Here is a 12488-nt window from a genome sequence, read left to right as displayed (position 1 = left end):
GCAAACGGCGGGATCTCCCTTCTTGTGGATTGGGCAAAGTACACTGAGATTCCATTCTTCGGGCATGTATTCATCAGACCAAATTCTGCTTAAAAGCTTTTTGTACATAAGTAATTTTAAATGTGAATTTATATGGTGTTTATTGTATAACCAGCTAAACTTTTATAAAAAATAAACACTAAATAAATACAAATAGTCAAAACTGGTCATAATATCCCATTCCTATTATTTTGTGCACAAATGCATATGTACATACGGTGATTACATTGACTTATGTTTTGGATATTCGAAATGTTTTTCATGGTAATTTTTGTAATAAAACATAGGCCATTGTACAACATCGATATTCGAAATGCTTTTCATGTAATTTTTTATTAAAACAGGTAATTTGGAGAATATCGAATACCGAAAACAAAAGTCAATGCAAAATATTTATGTAAGTCACTGTATATCGACGACGCAATCGTTATCGTAATGCAGGTATATTGGATTTAGAATTTTGGTATTGGCTACCACCGCACAGTGGTCAATAAATGGAATTTAATGTTCATAATTCACTGGAGCCTTCATTTCTCAACCGATTTGATTAATTATTTTTTTAAATGAAAGCTAATAAAATTTGCAAGTTGTTTGTATTAAATTTTTTAGTGCAAAGTGCATAAATTGCGCCAATTTTGAAGAAGACCGATTCTCCTGTTCCAGCTAATAAAAGTTTCATAATAAAAACTAGTTAAAAAAATTTTAGGGTTCTCCTAAAACAAAAAATAAATTAAAAAGTAATAATTTGAAATGTTATAAAAAATGCTACCAAAAGTATTTTTTTTTGTTTTTAGTTTTTATAAAAATTTTGGGTATGCAGTTTTATAGTTTACTAAATTTTAGTATAATAACGTGCAAGTTGCAAGTCGCTAAGAGTTCGCGTCTAGTCTAATCAAATCGGTTGAGAAATGAAGGCTCCAGTGAATTATGAACATTAAATCCCATTTATTGACCACTGTGCACCGGGCCCATAAAGGGCTCGCTTTTCGCTAGCTGTTAGTTAGCGAGGTTAGCTTTTAAATCGAGATATTTGTTCATGAATTCTTTGAGTTTTTTTTGTGGCCAATAGAAGAAACGTCAAATCCACTTTCTATTTTAGTCCTTTTGTTCTTTACTTTATGAAATTATATTATCGTTTCTAATGTGCCTTATGCAAATGTTAGAAATATTTGCAAACTGAATTTACTGCATTGTACCTAACGTGGAACTAACTTCCTTTTTTTATTAAAAGTTAAGTGTTTGTTTTAAAATGTCTTTGTTTTTATTTCATTTTTTTATATTTAACTTTTTCTTTGTTTTTTTTTCTTTTCGACAATGAAGAAACCATGGATACACACCAGTTCACTTTAATAAGAGCATTTTGTTTCTTCAAGATGCGAGCTTATATTTGGACTTGAGGGCATCGGAGAAGCTTCATTTTAATATAATTTTGAAGAACAATTAATTTCTAAGAAAATACCTTGATTACTTGGATTATTGTACCGCTTTTTATCAACACATGAAAAATTTGCTTATTTTTATTCAGTGGTTTTAACACAAGGATACGACCTGACTGATTTGAAAGATTTTAAGTACAAAGTTAATAAGTTAGCTTTGCACACCTGGATGCTATGTGTACTTGTGGCACAGCAGATGGAACTGTCCAATATTCGCAACCACTCCTGATTGCTAGTTGCAAGTAAGGTTGCGCAAGCTGCACATTTCAATCTGCAATACTTTAATAATAAAAGATACTGAGGCTTTGTATTTACGCATTTTGGTACGCATGGATTTTTCATGTAGGTTAATAAAAAGCGGAATTAAAAAGAAATACTCAAGTATTCGTCGAATATGGTATTTCTTCATGAGATTAAAATGAAGCTTCTCCGAGGGCTAAAAGGCCAGATATAGCATCGGGCCGCCAAGAAAATATTGCCTGTCCAAGTGAATCGAGGTGTACGTGCACATAGTCACAGAATTATATACACAGGGTTGTGTTTAATATTCATAGTATTTTTCATGTTAAATCTTTTTCGCTAATTTGTTATATAAATATGGTTCATATAATAACAAAGACCATAAAAGGCTATGTGATTTTTGACCATTTTCTAAATTTCGTACAAAGCCTGGAACTTGGACTTGTTTTTGTTATTATGTGAACCATATTTATATAACAAATTAACGAAAAAGATTTAACATGAAAAATATTATGAATATTACAAAAACACTGGTTGCATACCTACATATCGTTACCTTAATATAGAAAGGCCCCAACTCATACAGTCGCTGAAATGCAAAAAAGCCGTAACTGACTAAAATTTTTTATTTCTTAAAATGGTTTGGGGACACATAATTCGATGAAATACATTATAATCAATCGAAGCGGGCATTTCGGATTTTTGCTTAGTTACGGCTTTTTGTATTTCAGCGACATTGTGAGATAGGGTCTTTCTATATTAAGGTAACGATATGTATGTGAGTCGGTGTATTTACAAATTTTGGAAATAACTATTAACTAATTCTCTTCTAATGTTGCTCTTGGTATGGGTAATGGAAACGGATGGCATGTGTAAAACATCTTGAATATGATCGCGGATTTCTGCTGAAATAGGTGGAGCACTTATTTCATTTATTTGATTGCAGATGTTGTGCAAAACTGCTGTTGCCACAATAAAACTTTCTACCCGCTTGGTATTCAGCCTAATACCCAGCGAAAGAACAGGAAACCTTCGTTTCCACACGCCATAAGACCGTTCCACATAGTTCCTCGTTCGAATTCGCGATTCATTGTATAGCGATTCTGAAGGAGTACGAACGTTGGATAACGGAGTCATTATCCACTGATTACACGGATAACCGCTATCTGCAACTACCAAATTGGCCATCTTCAAAGCGACTGTAGATGTGCGAATTTCGCAAGATTGTGGCATCGTGTGTGGAACCAGGCCATCGAGCTACTATATCTAATATATTCAAGTCGCTGTCACATAACGTCTGAACGTTATATGAGAAAAACCCTTTTCTGTTGCGATATAACTCTGCATCATTACCTTCTATAAAAATTACATATATATTTATGCATAAATGTAAATATATACTGACATTTTTATATTTGTTTTTAACTTCTTGCTCTAACCTGGGGATATTATTTTTACGTGTGTGCAGTCCAAAGCCGCAAGTACGCGCGGAAATCTGGCCATCAAATAAAATTTTTGTTGCACCTGCCTTTGCCCTTCTGCAGTTGGGGGAAACGCAATGAACTCTTCTCGCCTCAGAGCTATTTGGTGAGAAACCAATCTTATTACTCGGGAGGCAGTACTGGGAGAAACTCCCATTAAGTCCCCTCCGGTCCTTTGCATGCAGCCCGTGGCATAAAACCGCAAATTCAGCAGAAGCATTTCCTCGGGGGTTAGAGCACTATTCCTTGAATAAAATTAAATTAGAAGCAGCACACAACTTTTTTAAATCTGGCTTACCATGTTATTTTATGTTGTATTTGCTCCCCTATCATCCGTAGCACCATCCATGCTGCCGCTTTACTTATTCGAAACCTGTCTCGGAAGTTCTTATCATCGAAGTTTCCGAAACGACTAGGCGCATCTCTTATAGTCCGTGTACGTCGGGCTATTATCACGCGCTCTAAAATTTCACACTCCGTATCGCTTTGATCACTTGAATCCATTTTGCAAATTAAATATTTATAAAATTATTTTCGTTAGTTTATGTATTTTTATATTTTTCTGGGAGTAATCAGCTGTTTCTTGGGAGGGAGCAAGGTTGCATTTTCCATATTTAAATAGCCAATATTGGGCATTTAAGTGCAGTTTAAATATAGTTTAAATATACGATCTGAAAATGAATTTTTGAAGTTAATCAACAATCTCTACTTAAATAGGGCATCGGAAATTGGCCCTAAATTTTCGTACTATTTAAATAAAGTCTCCTGGAGAATGGCGCAGAGTGGCCCATCAAATAAAAAATGAAGCAAAAGCGCGCTTAGATAAGTCATTAGCAAACATCCAACAAATAGGGAAAACTGAAAATTAATTACCTTTTAGAGTACTATCCAAATGACTACAATATCCAACTTACGGTTTGTCCTATAGAATTGTAAATGGGTGCATCGGTTGTGAATACGAGCAGACGAATTATAATTGGAGCTCCAAGAAGGCAGACCGGCGATAAGCGCTCCAAAGCATTCAAGTATCTCCCAGCTAGTAGAAAATTCAATGGTTTCCAAGTCTGGTGAGTTTCAGCTGTGAGAGTAGTCCAGAGCAGCATCAAAGACCACATAGCATGGGATATGGTGAAGAGTATCGCCTGACACCAGCGTCCACCGGCTGCGTTGGGAAGTAGAATTTCATAGCCATATTTGTAAGCAAATATAAACAAGCCGAATATTAGCAAATAAGCAAGCCACCCTTTTTAAAAGAATTAGTCTTGTAGTGGAAAGAAGACAAATATTTCTCATTGCTATTACCACAAACTAATATTCCAGTGTTTATTTTCATGTTGGATTGCGTCCGTTGCAGGATATATCCGACACACACTCCCAAAACATATGGTGAAATGCGCAGACAGAGGTTATCGAAAACCAAATGGAACTGAGCCAATTCATATTGCATATATTTCCTTAGGTGCGACACGAATGCAGTTTTTAAAAGAATAAAAGTATTAAATAGAGTTAAGAGTTATGTAAGAATGTAAATAAATACATATGCATGTATGTATGTATGTATTTATGGTTGAACCTACGAAATTGAAAATTCTTCGTTGGTCGTCGGATCCGATTCCCAAACTACAGAAGCTAGAATGGAGATGAAAAACATAGCCATTCCAATAATTACAGCATATACCGAGTGAATCTCGGCAAGAAGTAAAACCAAGCACGCTACAATAAAGAACTGCATTTCGAGGGAAAGAAACCACGTCCAGAGCATACACTAAAAAAAGCGATGTCTTGTGTCTCATTGGTTGTGCATAGATATACATATATGTATTTATGCATGTACAATGTACTTATTGTACGTTTAATAATATACAGAATTATTTCAAAATTTAAATTTTGTGGGAAAACGCAATCAAAGTTTGCTCAGTTCATACAATTGGTATACCAAAAGGTAGTTGTAAAGTTGGGAAGTTTAGTCATCTGTTTGGCTGAGCCTATTCTCCTTAACAAGCTAATTAATTGTATGTTGAAATCCTCAAAAACGTAAATTTTGAATTACATCTCTATATTATTTAACGTGCGATATGTTCTTATTCTTACTCACCCGTTGCTCCAATGGAAAGAAGGTGTCTACATACAGAATGTTACTTAACTTCTTATTACACGTTTTATAGTCTAACGATGGAATTTCCAGCGCGATGTTATTGTGAAAATGTTTGTCCAAAAGATGTTCAGCGAAAGTGCAAAACGCAAAGGATGGGCTAAGGCTAAAATTATAAAGTAAAATTATACTGTAGTACTCGTTTGTTTGCTAATTTTACCACATGACTTAAACTAATTTTAGCAACTCCATGGGGATATCATCAGCATTTTGTTTATATCGCAAAAAGTATCTACATAAAATACAAGATTCCCTTATTTTTATATCTGACACATAAAAAAATCTTTCGAATATTTTATTTCTAAATTTTAATGCACATAGTGATTGATTAATCCTTATTAATACATATGTATGTGTAAAATAAATGGTTCCATTTGAAAAGACAATCTTAACTAATAGCAATATATAAATTTAGTTTAGTAAGTAGAGTGGAGTACTAAACTTACATTTTAATGACTTGTTTTCATTCAAATAGAAGAATACTAGCCGGCCACGAATGCGCGAGGCTTCGCCACGCGCTGAATGTATGCATATGTATGTATGTACATTTACGTATTTGGAGAAAGAAATCATATGTCATCATGTACTTCGTTTATTATATACATAAATAAGTATAAATAAAAATCTTGTCTAAATCCGTCCAGTAGCGTGGTTAAAATATCTCGCCTTTCCTTTATACTGTGTATAGAAGATAGTAATTTTAAATAGGTGGCATCCCTACTCAAAAAACTTAAAGTTTTTGCTCATGCAAAGGCCATGCACTTTCATTTGGTATTTTATTTTTTTATCTTATAGTTTTTAAACAGGCGGCAACCGTACTCAGAAAAGTAATACATTATTACACATCCAGAGGCTAAGTCTTTTCATTTGACAGTGACGGTGCAGAACTGACGCCTACGCTTATTAGAATTGAATATAGTAATTTTCTTAACAGGTGGCAACCCTATTAAAATTCTAAATTAAAAAGGTCACTCTCCTATCGATACTGAATATATTAGAGAAAATCTCGTCAAAATCCTTTCAGTAGTTTTCGAGATTACCGCGTACAAAGAATCTCGACTTTCCTTTATAATATGTATAGATTAACAGGAAATATGACATACATATATGTAAGAAATATTTTCTTACTGCAAAAATATGTAGAACAGGTGTATAAAAAATTAATAAATGTGATGTAAATACATATCGTCACGCCTATGACAGAAATATGAATGTGCAATTTTGCGTTATTGGTTTGACTTGATTAACATTTGGATCAGAGACATAACTATTATAAGAGAAAAGAATAAAAGTCAATCAATAATCATTATATTAAGATGCATATTTTTCGAGTCATCTATAATTATTATTCAAGGACTTATATTACAAAAGTCCTCTCATAATAATTATCAGAGAGATAAATATTTTTAAGTCTTCAAAGACTTTTATTTAAGACTTATAATATAAAAGTTTTTTTATAATAATTATCATTGAGATAAATATTTTTAAGTCTTCAAAGACTTTTATTTTAAGACTAACATTAAAAAAGTCTTTTCATAATAATTATGAGCGCGAACAATTTTTTTAAGTCTTAAAAGACGGGACTTGTTCAGGAGCATTTTAGGATTAGTTGGGGCCAGTTCGGGGCTAGGTGGGGACCAGTTCCGGCCTAGACGGGGTGTAGTTTGGGATCAGTTGGGGCTTGGTTTCGCACCCGTTCGGGACTATATACAAAATTTTTTCCCACTCATAATTATTATCAAAAGACTTTTATAACATAAGTCTCAAAATAAAAGTCTTTGAAAACTTAAAGATATTTATCTCAATGATAATTATTATGGTAAGACTTTTATAATATAAGTCTCAAAATAAAAGTCTTTGTAGACTTAAAAATATTTATCTCGCTGATAATTATTATGAAAAGATTTCTATTATACAAGTCTTAAAATAATAGTTATCGATGACTTGAACAAATTTTCTCCCACATAAGTATTATCAAAGAACTTTTATAATTCTTATGAAAATTTGGATGACTTTTTTAAAACTCCACCATGAAGTAATTATTATTCTGGGTCTCCGCTTTGGATAACCTATCCCAGTGGGAAAATGTAAAGTATAGTAATCGAAAAAGTAATCAGTAAAATAACCCTTTTCACATTCGAAAATGCATTTTTTCCCCAGGGCGAAGTCCCAAGAAAAGTGGGGCATTCAATTTTGCATTACTTAGTATCGAGAAATGAATGTGATTTAATATGAAATTTTTGGGACATTTTGAATACATTAGAATGCTGATTACACTGGTTTACAGCAAAACTGTTCTATGGATGCCACTATCCAATTCCTATGTACAATTGCTCGGTAATTCCGAAAATCGAGTTAATTTTTTTTCTATGCATAAGTTTTCGAGATACTTTCAATTTGCCGTTATTCAGCCTAAAGCAAAAATTGCTTCCTTTAATCACGTAGATCTTACGAACCAATTTAAAAATCTTAATATAAAATACGGCAAATGAAAGCTCCATAAACCGTATATACATCACTTTTCAATAGGGCTTATAGTTCCTGACAAATTAAATAATCATTCCAGCATTTTTAATTTTTAATGAAAAAATTAAAAAAATCAAACTTTAAGAGAAGAAAAATTTTTAAAAGTAACAGGTTCTGTGCCGAGCAGGAAAGAAAGTTCATACAAAACATCTTTGTGCATTTTCATTTGACCACTCATTATTTCTTATTTATCCATCGATTTTCTTCATCAGTAACTTAATTTTTTTTGTAACAGAACAGGCTTTAGTACAAAAGCAAAAATTTGGTCCAGAACCTGTTATTATTTTAATTTTTCTTCTATTAAAGTTTGATTTTATTCATTAAAAAATAAAAACTGGAATGATTAATTGATTTGTCAGAAACTATGAGTCCTATCTGAAAGTGATGTATGCATGGTTCGCTGCCATACAGGAGAAGCAATGTGTAACAATGGGCCTTATGCATAAAAAGTGAGCTTAAGCTCAGACTCAATTTTTGCACTGAAGGGGTGAGCTCAAGCCCAAGAATTTGTACTGAAAATCGAGTCGGAGCTTAAACTCAATTTTTATGCATGAGGCCCAATATCTTCATCTACTCAGACAGTCAGGCGGCACTCAAAGCGCTTGAATCGGTCACATGCAGTTCAAGAACCGTAGCGGACTACCGCAGATCTCTGAACGAGATGGCTGAGCAATACGCTCTTCACTTGGTATGGGCGCCGGGCACCAAAACATACTAGGCAACGAGAAGGCAGACGAACTTGCAAGAGAGGGCACATCGTTTCCACTTTCGCAATCCTGGAAGGGTTTAGGCATGCTGCTCGCTACCTGCAAGCTCATACTAAGGGATCTATCTTTTAAACAAGCAAAGGACAGGTGGGATAGTCTCACAACTTTCAGCAACACAAAGCTTATGTGGCCAAAATGGAACGAGAAGCGGTCGAAATGTCTCCTCATGCTGAGCAGAGGGGACTTAGCTACAGCCATAGATCTGCTAACAGGCCATGTTGCCATCGGAAGGCACGCGGAGAGGCTCGGGATCCCCCATAACGACTTCTGCAGAAGCTGCAGAGATGAGAAAGTGCCGGAAACCTTACGACATCTGCTATGCGAATGTCCCTTCAGAAGATGAAAGTTTTTGGGCTCAGAATTTTTCGAAGGTCTAACCAACATAGCCGAAGTAGGAATACGGCAACTATTGAGTTTCGCATACTCCACACGATGGTTTGAGTAGGAGAGTTCTAAGTCCCGAGTGGTACCACAACGGGCCCAAAATCTTAAGGGCCTAGGTGTGCTAGTGGGGTCACTGTCAGCCACTTCAACCTAAATTAACCTAAATTAGTAAGATAAAGTAAATATTGCAATATAGAAAAGGAAGAGGTTTAAGAAGGCTTACAGCCGAAGATATTTTTGTAGAAGGTCGCCACCTCTTTGAAAATTTTAATTTAATTTAATTTAATATGGGTATCAATTAGAGATGTTTCGAATGTCACATTTTTCACATTCGCGAATGCAAATTAATTAATTAAAAACTAAGAAAAATTAAGCAACTTATTTAACGGATCTTAATAAAACGAAAAATGCTTGGAGTTACTGTTTATTTCTTTCCAAGCTTGGCAAATTAGTTATAGAAATAAGGAGTACGCAAACAACTAAAAGCAATCCACGTTGAAATATTAACTCACAGCAACTCTTTAACAACTGTCAAGTGTTCTCATTGGGGTGTTTAATAAACTCAGAGTTTAATTTGACATTTGTTTGTTTACTTTTTCTTATTCACATTTAGGCAGTTCCCGTACTCCAGGGTTTAGACAGAAATAGTCCGAAGTAGTCGTGGTGTATAATAACAACCGTTTAGGTAACAAGTACTTTTTAAACAAAATACAAAACCGACTTCAATTCTCATATTAAAAAAAAAAATATATATATATATAAATATTTCATGATCAAATGATCGAATCTAAACCAGATGGGACCACCTACCTTTCCGATGCAAAAAAAATTAACATAAAAAATAAAAATAAATATAAAAAAAATATTCCGACGAACTGATAGTCTCCATTTTTTTTGGAAGTCGGTTAGAAAACAGACAAAATGTGACTCGATAGAGCTATACATGCTGATTTCAACCATGCCATGATTATGTGGCACAAACAAAAACCAAAGCCAATTAAAGAGGTTAAAGTTAAACTTTTACATTTCTTATATTTATAATATCTCGGAAACTATTTCACCGATCACAAGGGTATTGATGGTACGTATATAGTATAACACTTTTTAAAATAAATTTTATGGCATTTGGCGTTTGCTGTCATTTAAAACAAAATATATTTATATATTTTTTTGTTATTAGGTATTTCTGGTTTAAAAATATAAAAAAGTAAGTAAATAAGTTATGTAAACCGAGTGAAAGACCCCCTAATTATAGGGCTGCCAGATATCTCTGTTGCAAAACCGGGACACTTTAGGGAGGGCCTCTCGCTCCCTTCTCTTTCATTTCGACGTGCGAAAGGATGTAGTGAAATTTTATTTTTACAGACAAAAACAAAAACATAAAAACATGAGATCATGAGATCATTACAACGTACGCCAACAAAACAAAACAACTTATCACAACTAAAGCACAGAGAATTTTTCACAATGCATGAACCTTTTTTTATTCTTTACAAAAATACAGTTTATACTAAATATATGAAAAAACATAAAAATAAAATTGTTAAACTTTTTGCTAAACTCGGGAAAATTCAATAAATTTGCATACAAATTTGCAACATTCTAATCAGACTTTTTATACAAATTTTTAAAATGAAGTTTTGCAGCCCATTAAATTTTAGTTAATTTTTGGTATTGTTGTTGAAAGTTTCTTCCATACAAACTATGTTCGATAATTCTTTTTATATGGAAGACACTGTCAGCAAAAAAAAATAAATGCTAAAAATCAACGAAATTTGCTGGCAACTTCAGACTTGCACTTTATTAATTGGCTCAAAAGCTACATTTTCAAAATTTTTCTAAAAGATCTGATTAGAAATTGTGATCTGATGAAAGAGCCTCCGAGCCAATAATTTTGTACGGCAATGTACTAATAAGTACTCTAGGTTTCATGAAAGAAAGAAACTTAAGTACAAGATAACATAAAAATATCAGTCATATTTTTCGTTGCTGTGAACTTGTTTCAAAACTTCTGTATTTTCCTTAATATAATTGTAAAACTCTGTGCACGTCATTTTGAACGTATTTAGGTACATATACAAATCATCAACTATTGCTTGTGCAAAGTTCAACTATCTCGAAATGTGACTATTTCACAAATTAAACCGGTGCACTGAGAGAAAGAAGTTTAGAATTAAAAAAGCGTGCTAGATTGAAAAAATACGTATATGAAAGAGCACCACACCAACCCAACTCGTAATACATTTAAGTAAACAAATTTTAGTATTTAGTAAAGAAATATTCAATTTAAATACGCCCATATTAAAATGAAGCGATTTGCAATTACCGATTGCTTTTTCATAATTAAGTTAAAAAAATATTTAAATTCCATGCTGCTTGTAATCGGAATTGAGCCCTGGCCCTCTGGAAATTAGCAAATTGTGGCAAGCATCTTCGCGCACTCAGCTACAGCCAGACATGTAAATGTGCATTTAAATGTTGAGTTTGAATCAACACCACGCGTGCGTGTTATGAAAGTATTATTTTTAAATACGAACATTTTTAAACGATAATCAGTGAATTCATAACAATTTTCGGAATATTACAACGCGTTTTTTCTCTTAGTGTAGTGATTTTGGAACTTTTATTCAAATTGGAGCAATCAAATCAAAAACCGGGACACTAAAACGAAACCCGGGACATTTTAAGGTTGGACCGGGACACCGGGACAAATAGTCTAAAACCGGGACATGTCCGGGAAAACCGGGACGTCTGGCAGCCCTACCTAATTACCTATATTTTGACGTCATTCGTTTTTTAATAGGTTATGTTGTTCAGAAGATATTAATATTTAACTTTAACCATTAATAACTTCTTTATTTTTACCAAATAAGAGTAGAGTTGAAATCAGCACAAACATTTCTATCGAGCCAAATTTTTAGTTTTTGCATAGCTAGATTTTTGATATTCTAGACTAATGTGTACGGAATGACCTCGGACTATTTCTGATTGAATCCTGCGGTACGGGAACAGGCTAACTGTCGGCAAGTTGGTTGCAGGTAGGGAATCCAATACCACAAACGCGGGATCTCGCGCCATTTTTGCGGGATCAGAAATGCGGGACTATAGCAAAAAAAATAAAAAGACGAATGCGAGTTGTGAACGTGCCCGCCAAAATGTTCGTCGTCCATGGCTGTATTAAATATACATCATTATTACCCAGTAGATAATTTCAGGAGTTCAAAGTCCTTCCGAAAGGCTTTCCTTTCTTTTTTATATGGACTTGCATCAATTGAAGGGCTTCTGATGGCCTTCCAGAGGGGCTTTTATAGGACGTATTTCAAAAGGCCTTTTGAAGGAGTTCATTGTTGTTGTTGTAAAAGCATACAAATTCCCCAAAGAGATTTTGGGGAGTGTTGCTGGAGTGACAGTCCTTGGCCAGATATAAATCTGGGTCGTTCCGGTTACGTAGACCCGACTGTAG

At 33.9% G+C, this 12488-nt stretch overlaps 1 protein-coding gene across 1 annotated transcript; it reads right to left on the bottom strand.

Annotated features, from left to right (window-relative positions):
* Positions 1–2502: 2502 nt before the first annotated feature.
* Positions 2503–5452, bottom strand: LOC118753990. Its single transcript, XM_036488861.1, has 7 exons — positions 5292–5452; positions 4774–4961; positions 4499–4650; positions 4111–4439; positions 3945–4054; positions 3495–3867; positions 2503–3441 (listed from the first exon to the last, which is right to left on the bottom strand). Coding segments are annotated over exons 2-6 (777 nt in total). The 5' UTR covers positions 4959–4961; positions 5292–5452; the 3' UTR covers positions 2503–3441; positions 3495–3866.
* Positions 5453–12488: the final 7036 nt, after the last annotated feature.

This window comes from Rhagoletis pomonella, unplaced genomic scaffold (assembly GCF_013731165.1).
Source record: "Rhagoletis pomonella isolate Grant_MI unplaced genomic scaffold, Rhpom_1.0 Rhpom_scaffold_03157, whole genome shotgun sequence".
Classification (NCBI taxonomy): domain Eukaryota; kingdom Metazoa; phylum Arthropoda; class Insecta; order Diptera; family Tephritidae; genus Rhagoletis; species Rhagoletis pomonella.
Note: the sequence above shows the minus strand (reverse complement) of the source record. Positions and strands in the feature narration are given on the sequence as shown.

Excerpts from the sequence above, each read along its gene's own strand:
- LOC118753990 (XM_036488861.1), bottom strand. The coding sequence starts at position 4,958 with ATGCTCTGGACGTGGTTTCTTTCCCTCGAAATGCAGTTCTTTATTGTA. Across the intron at positions 4,440-4,498 it reads CACTGGAATATTAGTTTGTG|GGTGGCTTGCTTATTTGCTA; the intron begins GTAATAGCAATG and ends TCTTTTAAAAAG. Across the intron at positions 4,055-4,110 it reads ACAATTCTATAGGACAAACC|TTTTCCCTATTTGTTGGATG; the intron begins GTAAGTTGGATA and ends ATTAATTTTCAG.